The following is a 15,787-nucleotide window of genomic DNA, read 5'->3' on the forward strand; positions in this document are numbered from 1 at the left end:
ATATCTATAGAGGAGGCTGGCTTTATCATTAAGCAAGTTAATCTTTAAGGAAAACTCCTTTCTTGTTAGAACCTTGAAGCGGGCAGCTGAGGGGTCCTACTTCCACGCCTTCATGACTACACAAAACAAGTGTGTCAGACGCATGCAGTGGTGCCCTGTGTCACGGACTTCCTTCCCTCCATGATTCTGACTGCAAATGGAGTGGAACCAGGACCAGATCAAATTCCATGGTTAGGTTCAGTGTTTTCCTCACAAGGCAGTTTGATTCACATCGTGTCCAATTTGGTGTTCACCCAGAAGCGTGGAGAAAATCGAGTTCGTGGACTCGACTTTACATTTCATGCCGTGCACTGTGCAGAGTGCTGCACATTCCATGGCTTCATTCGTCCTTCACAGTGAGGCTATTATTGTTTCCATTTTACAGAAGAAGAAATTGAGTCACACAGAAGTAATGTGACCTGCCAAAGGTCACACATCTAAGTGGCCAGAGCCAGGATTTGAAGCCAAGAAGTAAATCTATTCCCAAGGCCTAGGCACAGTGCTGCAGTGACAAGGAGGTGGTGCACAGGGAAGGCGTTGGTGGCCCACAGACTTGGCTTCAAGACCCCAGCCTAAGCAGCACTCGCTGGCTGTGTGTTCTGCAAATGACTTCACTTTATGCCTCTGCTTTCTTGTCTGTAAAATGGTTCTTATAGGGTTTCTAGAGAGCGATTGGCACAGTGCCCACCAGGCCATAAGTGTCCCATAACTGTCAGGGATTCCTGAGGCGATGAGAGCAACACCCCCCTAAACTTTTCCAGCAGACACTCTGTCCCTGCACCCATCCCTGCTGCACCTGGAGCCTCTCGCTCCTCTGATCTTCCTATGGAACAATAAAACCAAGCACCTCCCTCCTTCCCTTCCTTCCTGTGATAACCAGCTCTCCCGTGGAAGTCTGGTGTTTCACATTACTGCATTGTCTCAAGAGGGGAAGGAAGAGTGAGAACCTGCTTGCGGGGGTGGGGGGAACCTCTGACCCAGGAGCTGGTAGGTCTGAAGCATGCCATAGGCCAGGAGTTAGGAGACCTGCCTGACACCCGTAAGCCCAGGGTTTAGAGCAGACGGCCACACTGCGTATACTGGTTTCCCGCTCTGCTGCCATCTGACAGCCCCACCACTCTGAGCCTCGTCCTATCATCAGTGCTTGTGGGTGAGCATTGGATGGTGACTGTTTGTGGCTTGCATGGCTGTTTCTGTAGCCTTTGGGTCCCAGCTTCCACATTATTGAATGGTTGAAGATGGCCCCAGGTTGCCCTGTGCACGTTCACAGAAGTAGGTTTTCAGGTTCGCCTCACCTTCCACACCCATGATCTCACTGTCCTTACACCACCCTGCGAAGCACCAGCATTTTCACAATACAGACGTGGAAACTGAAGAACCTCAGGGCTTTCCCTAGATCACACTATTAATCAACAGTGAATCCAGGTCTAGGGACCAGGCTTCTCAGTCCCCAGCCCTGTATCATTTCAATCCATGGGACAGAGAGAAGAGAAAGCCTTTTCACACCCTGGTGCTCCCCTTGCTGGTTCAGAAGGCCCTGTCAGCCACTCTCAGCCTCTCAGTAACCCCGTCTCTCTGCACAGCAGCCCTGACCACACACAAAGCCAGGCATCTCTCACCTCCAGAGTTCCCCTGCCCACCTCTTCTGAGCTGTGTATTCTCTCCACAGGTCATCCGTGAGGTCAGCAAGCCCATCAGGGGAGTGGAGGGGGTGGAGGCCCCCAGATCGCCCATCCTCCTGTGCAAGCTGGACCTGGACAAGGTACATCTGTCTCCAGCAGTCTCCTGGTCAGGCCGCGGGCACTTGGCACAGGCTCTGTGCTGGGGGAGCTCCTGGGCTGGTGGCAAAGCCAGGCCCCCTCAGGACATCATCTAAGCTGTGTGTGCCTAGCACGGGACAAGCACACAGCAGGTGCTCAGCCATTGCCTGCTGCACTCAGGAGTGGAGGAATAGATACATGTTCAGGGTGTAGTACAAGCCAAAAATAGTAGCTCACCTGCCAGGGTAAGAGGAGGTCATGTTTGAACTCTGCCAAGAAATGTTAAGGTGAAATTCATCCACCAGCAGAAGAAAATTCCTGCTAGAAACGTGAGTGAAGCAATTGTTGGCCAATCTGTCCAGCCTTGAGCAAACTCCTACCAGTGCCTACGTGTTGCCAGTGCTGTGGGTAACACAGGGACTCAGACCTAAAATCATCCCTGTGACATGACAGTAGCACCGTACATGTTGTCATGCAGGCTAGCATTCATACACTGTTACTGTGGACCCAGCGTTGCTCCAAATGCTTCACACGTATTAACTCAATTTCAGTAACAGCTTCTAGTGTGGGTCCATTTTCAGATGTGAAAGCTGCAGAGAAATCTACCCAGTGTCACATAGTAAGAAACAGAGCTGGGGTTTCAACCCAGACAGGCTGTCAACTGAGGTTTCTGCCATGTCAGTGGAGAGCCTTGGGCACACACTGCACAGGCACTCGGTCAGAATCTGCAGGCACCAGACACACATGGACACCAGAGTGCAGTCCCTCAGGCACACACAGCACTCGTGGCACCCAGGGCCCAGTGGCAGCAGCTGGAGTCAGGGACTGTAGTCACACTGATGGACAAACTCCAGACTGGCTACAGCTAGGAAGAAAAAGTGCCGGGTTCCCTGGGAGTGTGTGCCACAGTCCTGCTCCTATCTAGAGGTACAGGAGCGTCTCCCCAAGAAGTAACTTCACACAAGGATAAAAAGTAGCAAGAAAGAGGAGGAGGAAAAAGGATAGAATAGAAAGTGGCCAGAATGGCTAGTGCGAAGAGAAAGGGAAGCTCCTAGCCCTGTTGGAATGCTCGGGGATGGCAGCAGTGAAGGGGACAAGCACTCAGGCAGGCTGGAGGGCTGGGGTGGTGGAGAAGGTGCGTGTCTATAATGAGCCCTAGAGAAGGCGAGATCAAGGGATGTTGGCTGCAGCACAGTTTGAAGGATATTGCCAGGCAGAAGAGGCAAGCTTGCACGTCCGATTTTTCTTGTGAGGAAGGAACTGAAACGCTTAGGGTGGGGTGGGTGTGGGACTGGAGATGCAGGTCTGTGTCTCCATGGAATCGTGGGGTTGAAATGCTATTATCACTGAGTTAATCCCAAAATGCTCCAGCATTCCATATTCGCCCTCTCTTGATGAAAAGCTTGCCATCTGCACACCACTGCACAAGGAGCAGAACCATAGCTCTCCTGCTGCATAATGCGCAGACGATTCTTTATACTTCCGGCAGTTCCATCCCATTTGTGCTGCAGTTGCCATTTTTCCAACCCTTTGGAAACAGAGGGTGGCACATGACCTCTGCTGGCCTCCTGCTCCCTGATGCTAAGCCACCTGAGTAGCAGCCCTGGTCTGGAGGTCTTAGCAAGACGGGTTTAGGGACCGTGATTCTCACTTAAGTGGGTGGGGTCGTTTCCATTCAGGCTTTTGGCTAGCTGGCACAGTTTAGCTTCCTGAAGTAGGAGGACAGCGTGTCACACAGGTGTGATATAATCTACTGGCCTCATAATTTTACCTGGCCAGCTGCCTGATCCCTCACAGCAGCCTCCTGAAATGAGTATAATTCAGGTAAGGAGACCAAGCCTCAGGAAGATGGAAGGATTGCCCCACATTTCCACAGCTACTAAGGGTAGCAGAGTCATAATTTCTTCTAAGCTCAGTCTAGCTATTCTGCTTCATTTCCCAAGCTACTTAGGATGACGTTGAGCTTGAATGAATGAATGAATGAATGAATGGCCTAATTGGTTTAATGAGTACAAATGATGTTGGCTGCCCATAAAGTTGTGTGTGTGTATGTCCCTACCATCTTCTTATCGGACAAGCATCCTAGTGGACCCCGGTTGGTCACCAGGTCCTATCATCCTATCATGAGTATTTTGAAAATGTCTGCTAGTGCACATTCCTTGTCATCATGACACTCTCTCCAGTGGCTCTTTTTAGAAGTATCCAGTTTTACCCCATCTGTTCATCCCTACAGCGCCACTGAATTACATTAACATCCCACTTAAATACCCTTCCAGCTCCCTGGCACCTGCCAAATACAGTGCCAGTGCCTAAGATGTTACTCTCTGTGTGTTCAAAGTAACTACCGGTGACTGCCGTGGAAGATACCACTAGGCGGGGCTGGAGAGATGGCTCAGTGGTCTAAAGCACCTACTTGAAACAAGCTTGGCAAAGCACAGGGACCGCGGTTCAATCCCCCAGCACCACATGCCAGCCAGCCCTGCCCCCTGGTGGGCTGAGCTGGCCACACACACACACACACACAATAAATAAATGTAATAAATAAAAATAAATAAATAATTTTTAAAAAAAGACAAAAACAGAAGATACCACTAGGCCTAAATCCTTGTTGTATCTAATTCCTGGTACAGTATCAGGCGTGTGATAATTGCTGGCAGTGTTTGTTAACTGATGCTCATGTGCTCGGGGACTTCTGTGTGCTCCTCTTGACATGAGGCTGTATCTCTCCCCAGAGGCAGTCCCAAGAGAAGCAGACCTCAGACTCTGACAGCCTGGGCATGGGTGACAACAGTTCCACCCTAGGCCGCAGGGAGGCCTGTGAACACGGTAAGAACCTTTGCAGGATCAGACTGGAAAAAGTCTGCTCTGGGAAGGCCCTGAGCCCTGGCACAAGGAGGCAGAGCAGAGTGGGCCTGGGTGAGGCTACCTGGCCTGCCTCCCACAGAAGCACAGGCCAGTCCCTGCCTTAGCAAGATGTGCAAATGGAGAGGGCTGCTGGGAAGGCCGGGGATAGGTGCAGCTGGGACACTGCTCCCCCTGCCCCCCACCTGAGCTGTCTCTTCAGCAGGAGGCAAAGGGAAGAAGAGCAGTTTGGCAGAGCTAAAGGGCTCCATGAGCCGGGCCGCAGGGCGCAAGATCACCCGCATCATCAGCTTCTCCAAGAAGAAGGCCCTGACTGAGGACCTGCAGACCTGCTCCGCTGAGGAGGAAGTGCCGTGCTGTGGTGCGGACCGGGAGGGGGAGCTGGGCGGTGGGGCTTCCGACCTGTGGGGTGGGGGGAGGATCCTGGAGCTAAAGCCAGGGGACCCTTGACACCTCACCCTGCTGGCCTCCAGAGCAGGAGAGAAAAGCCGGCCCCAGGATGGCTAACACCTACTCCATCACCCTCCACACCCTGTACCTCTTCTTTCCTGTGAGGGCTTGGCAAAAGGGAAAGCCAGCTGATCCCCATGTTCTGGGCTCTATGACCTGGGCCCAAAGCTCAGTTTGCACCTCTATAATGACAGGACAGCAATTTATTTCATCGCCTATACCATGCCAGGTATACAAGCTGCAGTCTTTTTTTTTTTTTTTTTTTTTTTTTTGTGGAACCGGGCATTGAACTCAGGCCCTTGCGCTTGCCAGGGAAGCGCTTATTCCACTGAGCCATCCCCCCGACCCCTGCAATCAGTCTTATAAGAAAATTTGGATAAAAATAGTGAAAGGCTTTTCAACCTCAATGAGAAGTATTTTGGAAAAGAAAGCGTGTTTTTCCTGGAAACATAAGGTTCCGTGTACTACAACCCAGGACAGAATCACCTATTTTAATAGGTGATAGAACTATTTAATAGTTCTTAAAATCACCTATTTTAAGAACTCAGGGTGTAGCTGAGTGATGGCGTGTGCGGCCTCTGGATTCAAGCACAGCACCACAAAAATAAAATTACTATACTCTATTTTGAATATGCATTAATATTCTGATGGCCTCCCCCCCCAAAAAAAAAAGCACAGTATAAAAGCTCACGACTTTGAAAATATTTTATAATCAGTGAATCAGAGCATTTTTTTTTAAGTTCAACTCCGTTTTAAAAGGAAATGAGGGCCAGACAGACAGCTCAGCAGACTAAAGCACTTGCTTAGGCAGAGCGCAGCGGCCGGGTTTGATCCCCGGGCCTGCCGGGTGCTACCCTAAATACATTTTTTTTTAAGTATAAAAAATAAAAATAAAAGGAGATGAGATGATTCTAGCCCCATCTCTGCTCAGCCATGTTAATTCTGCGCCTTGCTGCTTTTCTCATCTTCGCCTTGACCGGACGTCTTCGTTCCCACGCGCTGCCACTAGGTGTCAGCACTGTCCATTATTTTCTATCGCTGCGCAATAGTTGAAGTTTGGGGACAGCTGTGTCTTGTGCACCTTTTATGCATCAGCAGCTGCCGCGTTCATCGCTGTGGTGTAGCCCCGAGGCTGTGCGGTGATAGGTGGGCAGGACTCTCAGTGCCCACCTGAGAAGAGAACGCTTAAGTCACAGCCTGAGAGTGCGCAGACCCCAGACCCAGAGACCACGCCCCGCCAGAGAGAGGGCTGTCCCCACTCTTGGGTCCCCGTTGCACCTCTGGGTCGGTGGGACGAGCTGCGGGAGGTCACGCCGCAGTGTCTCCCTAGGTTACCTGAACGTGCTGGTGAACCAGGGCTGGAAGGAGCGCTGGTGCCGCCTCAAGCGCGGCACCCTGTACTTCCACAAGGACCGCGCCGACCTGCACACGCACGTGAACGCTGTCGCCCTCCGTGGCTGCGAGGTGGCCCCCGGCTTCGGACCCAGACACCCGTTTGCCTTCAGGATCTTGCGCAACCGGCAAGAGGTGGCCATCCTGGAGGTGAGAGGAGATGGTCCAATGGGCCCGAGTGTGGGATGCTGGGTGGGGGGCTCCCCATTGTCGCCTCAGGGACCAGGGCTGGGGGCCACCCAGACTTGCCAGGTAACATGGGAAACACATTTAAATTCCACGCAAATAAATTATGTTTCCGCATATCCCGTGCAGTTCTTGGGACATCCTGAACTTAAAAAGAAAAACACCTTTTTCTCTGAAATTCAAATTGAACAGATAATTTTGTATTTTTATTCTTTTAGACAACTGAACTATCCCGCGAGCCGCCAGGTTAGGTTGTCTGTGTGTGTGTGTGTGTGTGTGTGTGTGTGTGTGTGTGATTCTGGGGATCAAACTTGGAACCTTGCACTTGCTAGGCAGACACTTAAGCCACTGAGCCTAATTCTGGCAACAAGAAATAAGATTTGTTTATTCTCCCTGACCTGAAAGTCCCTAGTCTGGCAGGAGGTCCCACTACAGCTAACTCAGGAACCCATCTTCCCAGCAGCAGTTGGTTGTCTCAGAGAAACCACCCCAGGCTGTTAAATCTTTTTTTTTTCCTTAATTTTATTGAGAAACAAATAGCAATGAGACAGTTTCAAACCAAATTGGTAGGACAGTTTCAATAATTAACACATTGCATACATTCTTCCTAGTGGTTAATTGCTGTACAAGATGCGGACATGATATCCTATTTACAAACACCATTAGAACAAATCCCTCTATTCATTAAGAGAATGTAACTATATATCTATCCTAACCACTTTGAATACAGAGATACAAAATGGACATTCATCTGTATCCCCTTTTTTATTTAATTCCATCATTTAAATATAGGTGTGTGAACTCAGCAAAATATTCCAAAATAGTCCAGTAGTCCATAATAGTATTGGGTCTTCTGCTTGACTGGCAATGTCAGAAGTTGTTGAGCTGAGTCCCCTACAGCTCAACATAACAGCATGGCTTTACTTCTTATACTTCATTTTTATACTTTTCCGCTGGTTGGTTAAGACCAACATAAAGCAAGACCTATGTAACAAGAATTGTAGCTTTTGGATCTGATAAGGTCAAGCAAATCCCCTCAGTATCAGCCATGTAGATGAGTCACGGCCATTGCTTGGCCAAATTGCTCTCTGTGACAGCCAGGCTGTTAATCTTGAAGCACCTGTGAAGGCACTAACCACGCCTGCTCGGCATAATTGTCTTCTTCCAGGCCCCTGCATGATATCTGGGACATGCCACAGCCTCAATGATAAACATTTGTTGAATAAGTGAACTGTGAATTCGTCTCACTCTCACCCACTTCTCGCACACTGGCACATGCTCTGAGGCCCTGCAGTATGCACTGGAGGTGCACTATTTATTTTGGTGTTGATGTATATTTTTAAGGCTTTATAAACCCTTCTCATGGGCTAGGGATATAGCTCAATAGCATAAGCCCTTTCCTGGCAAGTGCAAGGTCCTGAGTTCAATTCTGAAAAAAAGAAAAAAATTCCCCACTCTTATAAACCTTTTCCACAGTTTTAAAAACACTTCTAATGTTCTCAACCATTTTCTAAACTCATAAACCTACATAACTTTAACATACATATACTGTACGGTACTGCAAAATTCCACGATACAACGAAAAACCTGTGATAATTTAGATTAATGTTTTTTGAAAACCAATGAAACAGTCTGCAAAAGTCAAAGCTCAAAATAGAAAGGAACTACTGTATTTTTTATAGTCTCAGAAAGACCTTGTATTTACTTTAACTTATACAACAGCTTTCTAGTAAAAACTGTGCCTTGTCTTCAGACATAGCACTTAATAATAATTTTAAGTACATTTAATAATAACACTCTAAATGGGAATTAAATATGTATTCAGTTGACCAACAACTTTTTGGAGATTTCTCAGTGTACAGTAGCATAATTATTTGCCAATCATGACACAAGAAAGACTGATTGAGCTATATGAGCAGTGACCTCCTCGGATACAGAGTAGCTCTCAAAAGCTTTAGGGGGGCCGGGGAGATGGCTCAGTGGAATAAGCGTGTCCCTGGCAAGTGCAAGGGCCTGAGTTCAATCCCTGGTTCCACAAAAAAAAAAAAAAAAAAGCTTTAGGGGAAGGGGGCCAGGATGATGGCTTGATGGAATAAGCGCTTCCCTGACAAGCACAGAGGCCTGAGTTCAATCCCCGGTTCCACCAAAAAGCTTTAGGGAACACCTAAGTGTAAAAACGTCCACATCCTGAGGATGCTGGGACGATGTGCTGTCATCCTAGTGAGGGGAAGCCTCTCAGAGGAGGTAGCTTTTATGCAGAACCTTGAATAGAAGGAAGAAGCCTCAGATTTCTGGCTACATGAAAGGCCCTTTTACGTATCTGTAGGCTTGGCTGAAGTGAGCAGGTGGGCAGAGCCCCGACCGTGTGCACCCCAGCTTTGCTGCTCTCCTGTCCCCCAGGCAAGCTGCTCAGAGGATATGGGTCGCTGGCTCGGACTGCTGCTGGTGGAGATGGGCTCCAGAGTCACTCCAGAGGCGCTGCACTATGACTACGTGGATGTGGAGACTTTAACAAGCATCGTGACAGCTGGGCGCAACTCCTTCCTGTGAGGCCAGCCCTCAGCCCTCACCTGCCTGCCTCAGTGCCATCGCAGAGGCTCTGCGCCTGGCCGTGGGCACCTAGAGGGGCCGGGAGGGAGGAGGCGCTCAGGAAGACTCTGCATGTGCTCAGGAAGCCAGGATGGTGCCTTCCTGCAGCGTAGGAGGGAGTAAGGCTGCCAGAGTCTGCCTAGGCTCAAGGCAGGCTGTGGATGGAACGAGTCCCAGAGTGGTGGTCTGGGCTTTGTCCTCATGCCACCAAACCTTAAACCATGCCTTTAGCATCTGGAGGCACATGGCATTAGAAGAGCTGGGCTAGAGTCCCAGCACTGTCACCACCAGCTCTCAGAACAAGGGCTACTCGCCTGTCACCTTGGGTTCTGTATTTTTGGGATTGTAAAGCGTTGGTGATGAACGCCTCACACCTGTTTGCAGGGCTGCCATGGGAGTCATGTGGCTTGTCCAGCCCATAGCTGCCAGGCTCAGATGAGGGGATGGGACAGCAGAGGGCACAGCCGCAGCATCACGGTGCCTTTCATTTTCTAGATTCGCAAGATCCTGCCAGGATCAGTGGCCTGAGCCCCGTGTCTATGACGATGTTCCTTATGAAAAGATGCAGGTACAGTCCCATGGGTCTGCACAGGCATGTCACAAAGGCTGTTTTTCTTCCCTGTTTCCCCTTCATGGCCCTTTTGTGTATTTTGTTCCTTAAAAATCAGTTTGATTTAACCAATAGTTAGCAGGACAGTCCCTTCTTCTTGAATCACTGGATTTGCGCTGAGGCACCCCTGGTGCAGGAGCTGGGTGGGACTTGTGGGAGAGTCCCAGACCAGAAAGAAGAAGGAGCTCTGCAGACTGTGAGGCACTTCAGGAAGGGAAGGCACCAGGCTCTCCTCCACTTACTGCTGGGAACTGAGGCTGCTGGTCCCGCGGCATTCGGGGCAGATGTTGGCAAGGCGGCCTTCACTTGATGGCGTTCACAGTCTAGACATTAGTTTTGCTTATTAAACCAAGGCAGTGCCATTCATTAATGTACAGCAAGGCCTCTCTGTGCCTGTCCCACCTGTACTCTGTCCGGAACATGCATGGCAGTGTGCCCTCTGCCTGTTCCTCCCGAGGGAGCCACAAGAACACCCCATTCTGATTGGACACAGGCAGGCCGGTCAGGGAGGCCTCACAGCAGGGCAGAGTGGGAGTCGAGGTGCCAAGGACAGCAGCTGTCCACACGCCAGGCCCCACTGTGGGCAGCAGTGGACCTTACCCTCTGCAGGCACCTCCAGGACTCCCTTTGCTGGAAACGCCTCTAGCCCTCCTCTACCCATCCTTCTGCTCACATGGCTTTTCCTCAGCTCAGGCGAGCCAGTGGATGCTGCTGACCCGTACAGGCAGCGCAGAGCTTAAGGATGAGCACAGGAGAGTCAGACTAGGCTGGCGCTGAGTGGCCTCAGGCTTCTCTCGTCCTCCCTTGGACGTGAAAAATCTATTTTCCTGGGCTACTGCAAGGACTAAATGAAACACTTTATGCAAAAGAAAAAAATTCAGCACAGTGCCTAACCGTTGGAGCATTTTGTACAGAGTAATAAATAACACTGTCTCTTTTTTTCTATAAAACTGTTAGTGGTATGATTATTGTATAACAGTGTTATCTAATCCCATTAAGGCTTCCTGAGTCTTACTGGATTTTGAGTCTCCATGAGCTCTTCATGTACAAATAAATATATAGGCAGGCTAGTGAATTATGCATTTTATAACAATAGTTATATATGTTACCATTCATTAAAGGCTGCCATTGACGGATTCTTTTTTGTTGTGGATGGTGGTGGTGGTGGTAGTTAGCTAGGGTTTGGTTTTGGGTTTTGGTTGGTTTGTTTGTTTTAGAGACAGGGTGTCACTTTGTAGTTCAGGCTGGCCTTGAACTCACTGTGTGATCCTCTTACCTAAGCCTCCCGAGTGCTGGAATTACAGGTGTGTGCCGCCAAGCCTGGCTGACTGATTCTTTTGGAGGAAAGATTATATTAGCAATTCAGAAAATTGGAGGAGTGCGTTCAGATTTTGTGAGGCCAGAAACACCTATGATAAATCAAATATGGTCACCCACTGTCTTTTGAGACTTCCTTGTTTTCTTCCCAGCAGGTCCCTAGATTAGAGTGGCCTTTTGCTGCCTTCCATAGAAAGGCATGAGATTCAGAAGAGCTACTGCTCGTGCGAGTGGTCCATAAACTGAAGAGCATTATGCGAGTCTAAAAGTGCAAGGCCAAGAGCTCAGAAACCCTGCCACAGCCCAGGAGGGAGTGCGCATTCACACTGATGAGTCTGAGCCTGCGGCCCTTAACCTGCCTCCTCCTTCCCCCACCCAGGACGAGGAGCCGGAGCACCCCACCGGGGCCCAGGTGAAGCGCCACGCCTCCTCTTGCAGTGAGAAGTTGCACCGAGTGGATCCGCAGGTCAAAGTCAAGCGCCACGCCTCCAGTGAGTTCTGTGTGGGCCTTTCCTGTGGAGCTGGGGAAAGGGAGGGAAGCAGTCCACACCAGGGGTTTTGAGCCAAGCTCCTCCAAGGGTCAGGTAAATACATGAGGAAAGTAAGGTGTAAGAAAATGCTTTGATTTGAAACTGTCTCATTGCTATTTGTTTATCAATAAAATTATGGGAAAAAAATAGATAAGAAAAAAAAGAAACTGCTGTACCCTAGCTGAGCATAGTAGAATGCTTCTGCAAGCCCAGCACTCTGGGAGGCTGAGGCAGGAGGACCACAAGTTCAGGCTCAACCTAGGCAATATAGTGACCCATCAAGACCTTCTCTCAAAATAAAAAAAATTAAAAAGGGCTGAGAATATAACTCAGTGCAGAGGCACTGGATTCAATCCCCAATACTAGGGAAAATACTGTCCTAAGAAAAGTAAGAAGGCTAGGGGTGCTATTCAGTGGTAGAGTACCAGTACTGGTGGTACAGTGGTACCAAGTGGTACAGTGGTACCTAGCATGGATAAGGTTCTGGGTTCAATTGCCATCCACAGAAGAAAAAGAATAGTAACAACACAAGCACAGTGATGAAGGCAACTGGCAAGTGACTAAGAGGGAAAATGATGGGAAGTGTGGGGCTGTCCAGACATGGGAGCACAGAACACCCACCCTTAAGCCAGCTGCTACATGGCTCCCTCTAATGGTCCCCATGCGCAGTGTCATTTCCTTTTGCCAAATTTGCTGATTTTTCAGAGGCCAGAAATCTAAATTTTATGTGAAACCTTATTTAATATTATCAGTGAATTTTTTGACTGTAAAAGTGCAAATGTTTTATAGATAAGAGATATCCTATAAAGTAAATGGTAACCAGTATGCTTATTTACACAGAAGGAAACTGAGGCCTAAGGGAAAGGACACTAGGACATCACTACTCCCTTCTACCCAACATCAGACAGTAAGGCAGAGAGGGCGCAAGCCTGTGTCTGTGTGGTTTGAAGGCCTCTGCTCCTACAGTTTGTGCTCTGCAGCCTAATTTAAATATTCCCATTTTAATAGACAGAGAAATTAAGACTGAGAGAGAAGCTGATACTGCCCATATAACTCACTAACAGTTAGACCCAAGGACCTTTTGTTCCCCACATGTCTTTTTTTTTTTTTTTTTTTTTTTTTTTTTTTTTTTTTTTTTGCGGTTCCAGGGATGGAACTCAGGACTTTGTGCTTGCCAAGCAAGCACTTATTCCACTGAGCTATCTCCCTGGCCCTGTTCCCCACATTTCTGCAGGTGCTAATCAATACAAGTATGGCAAAAACCGAGCTGAAGAGGATGCCCGGAGGTACCTGGTAGAAAAAGAGAAGCTGGAAAAAGAGAAGGAGACGATTCGGACAGAGCTGACAGCCTTGCGACAGGAGAAGAGAGAGCTCAAGGAAGCCATTCGGAGCAACCCAGGTACTTATATGGATGTGGTCCCGAGTGCCCAAGGGCAGCGCAATCTTGGCATGTCTCCTGGCACAACAAGGGGAGACCTCCTGCACAGGTCACCTTGTATCCTGCCCAGGTTTCCCTTACTTTGACAAACGCTAAACATAAGTCAACCTTATACAGGAAAGATCTGTCTTGGCTCATAGTTTCAGAGGTTTCACTTCATGGTCAGCCAGGAACATGGGAAGGAATTGAGAAGTCACCTTATGGAAACCAGAGAGGACAGAGCCAGAGGGCAAATGCCTGGGGACAGTCACCTTCCCAAGGGCCCCTCCTATGAGCCACGCCCTTCCGCCCGTCCATAGCCCTGATACCCTGTTCTCACCACTTCCCAATAAGGCCCGCAGATTATGATCTCATCAGTGAATTCCGCTGGTGAAGTTAGGCTTCATGAGCCAATCACCAAAGCCCATCCTCTGAACCCATAGGCCTTTGGGGGACATTTGAGATCTAAACCACAAGGCCAGGAGAGGCAAGCCCTCCTCCTGCTGTCTCCAGTACCACCTCCTCCTCCTCCCCATCCTCTCTTTCCTCTCCCCTCCCCACCTCTTCCTCCTCATTCTTGTTCATCAGCATTGCTCACAATCAAAGGAAGTGTCTCAATTTCACAAGTGCTTTTAGATAAGGGAAAGCATCCCAGTAATGTGTAATCTCATTACTCCCCTTAATGGAGTAAGATGCAAACTGACTTTAGAAGTATGAAAAAACAAAATTATGCCTTAAGATAAAGGAAATAAGTTATCTTGAACCCCCCCCCCTTCATTCATTCACAGGTAGGTTATGAGACATTGGTCCAGGTGCAGAGAGTGATATACAGCGACACTTTCCCAGGACCCTTCTCTGAAGTCCTAGCACAGGGGCAGAGCCTGCCTGCTCTAGGCTCCCCTCCCTCCATTTTCTGCTATATTTCCTATGAATTCTCACTCTAGCTACAGTTGACGACACTTTTCCACATGTATGAGAGAATAGAAGTCCTGTCCTTGTGATTCAAGGAGAAAAACTGATCCTGAGTGGGTGACCTCCAAACCATACAGGGAACCTCCAAGTGACATAGGGAAAAATGATCTCATGACCTGACCTGCACAAGTTCGTGTTCTCTAAAACCGAAAATGAATTTTAGGAACAAACAGAGGTTATGAGCAGAATATATTTATTGAGAGAAAGAAAACTCCTGTCTGAGAGAGGAAGGGGGGGCGGCCCAGGTGGGTAGTTCCTAAGAAGCTGTCTCTTCCAGGGACTTTTATGGACAAAAACCAGGTGGTGAGGCAGGTCTAAGGTGGTGAAGACATGGGAACTCGCTTATGTGAGCATGAGGTGGGACAAAACTATAGTTAGCCAATGAGATTACAGGCACCATTGCTGAGGGAAAATCGATTAAATCCAGGACCAAATGAGGAAGCGAGTCACGCAGCAAGGGGGCATGCTCTCCTGTTGGGGGTTGGGCTGGTGATTCAATAGGGCTCTTTCAAGGTGATTGATGCCTGTGTAGGATATCAGTCCCTAATGCCCATCCCAAGGGAAGTATGTAGCTGTGCTTCCTCTTTTTGTCTTGGTCTTCAGGTGTGCCCCGTATGGGAGTGTCTGTCTCTTCCAAGTTGCAAAGTCACCTTGTCTTCCATCTTGTCTCCTTGAGGGCCTGGCTCTAACTGCCTATAATATTTCTATCTAACTCGGCTGCCTGCAACACTCATAGACCATCAGGTCACTCAGTCCTATGAGACTCTGTAGGATCCATGGACCTTTCCTAAGAAAAAGAAAACACCAGAATTCAAAATGTTAGAGACAGGGCTGGGAAGTTAGCTCAGTGGAATAAGTGCTTCCTGAGTTTGATTCCTGGTACCACAAAAATGTTAGCGACAATTCCAGGGACTCATGTGCCTGCCCCTGGAGCACACCCATAGCTTGTCTGTGAACCTCAGATTGAGAATTGCCAGTTTAAAGGGTAAGACACATTCTGTGTGGAAAAGAAGCAAAATCAGTGGCAGAGACAGGAAGAAAGTTTGGTTTCAGTAAAGAATTTTCAAAACCAGACATAGTGGCACATGCTGTAATCCTAGCATGCCTGTAATCCCAGCACTGGGGAGACTGAGGCAGGAGGGCTGCTGTGAGTTCAAGACCAGCCTGGGCTACAAAGTGAGCTCAAAGCTAGCCTGAACTACATGGTGAGACCCTGTCTCAAAAAGACAAAAGAGCACGGGGTTTGATACCCCACCATGCCGTGCTTGTTCTGCCTTGAGCCAGCCCCCCAAAACCAGGTGTGGTAGCACATGCCTGTAATCCCAGCACTGGGAAGGCTAAAACAGGAGGACTATGAGCTGCATAGCCAGACCCTGTACCAAATAAATAAATAAATAAAATTTTTTTAAAGACAAAAGAAATTTTAAAATGTCAGAACCAGCATTTAGAAAAGCAGGTTATCTTTTGTTTTTCTTTTTGCTCTTTGTTTTTTTTTTTTATCCCTTTATTTTTTTATTTTTTTGTCCTGTCAGAGGTGAATATTCTATTGGCATCTAAATACTATAGGTTGGGGCTGGAGAGATGGCTCAGTGGTCTAAGGCACCTACTTGGAACAAGCTTGGCAAGGCATCAGGGACCGCGGTTCAATCCCCCAGCACCACAT

At 48.6% G+C, this 15,787-nt stretch overlaps 1 protein-coding gene across 6 annotated transcripts in view; it reads left to right on the forward strand.

Moving 5' to 3' along the window:
• Afap1l1 (actin filament associated protein 1 like 1) overlaps positions 1-15,787 on the forward strand; it is a 63,052-nt gene that overhangs the window by 37,885 nt on the left and 9,380 nt on the right. For 5 of the 6 annotated variants that reach the window (XM_023715312.1, XM_023715309.1, XM_023715311.1 and 2 more), the window contains 8 exons: positions 1,709-1,801; positions 4,532-4,625; positions 4,864-5,022; positions 6,442-6,653; positions 9,090-9,235; positions 9,774-9,846; positions 11,585-11,696; positions 12,970-13,134. In XM_023715312.1, coding sequence (XP_023571080.1) covers positions 1,709-1,801; positions 4,532-4,625; positions 4,864-5,022; positions 6,442-6,653; positions 9,090-9,235; positions 9,774-9,846; positions 11,585-11,696; positions 12,970-13,134 — 1,054 coding nt within the window. The remainder of the gene's footprint in view (positions 1-1,708; positions 1,802-4,531; positions 4,626-4,863; positions 5,023-6,441; positions 6,654-9,089; positions 9,236-9,773; positions 9,847-11,584; positions 11,697-12,969; positions 13,135-15,787) is intronic. The other variant, XM_023715310.1, reaches the window with a different exon arrangement.

Source organism: Octodon degus, unplaced genomic scaffold (assembly GCF_000260255.1).
Source record: "Octodon degus isolate 3935 unplaced genomic scaffold, OctDeg1.0 scaffold00040, whole genome shotgun sequence".
Taxonomy (NCBI): domain Eukaryota; kingdom Metazoa; phylum Chordata; class Mammalia; order Rodentia; family Octodontidae; genus Octodon; species Octodon degus.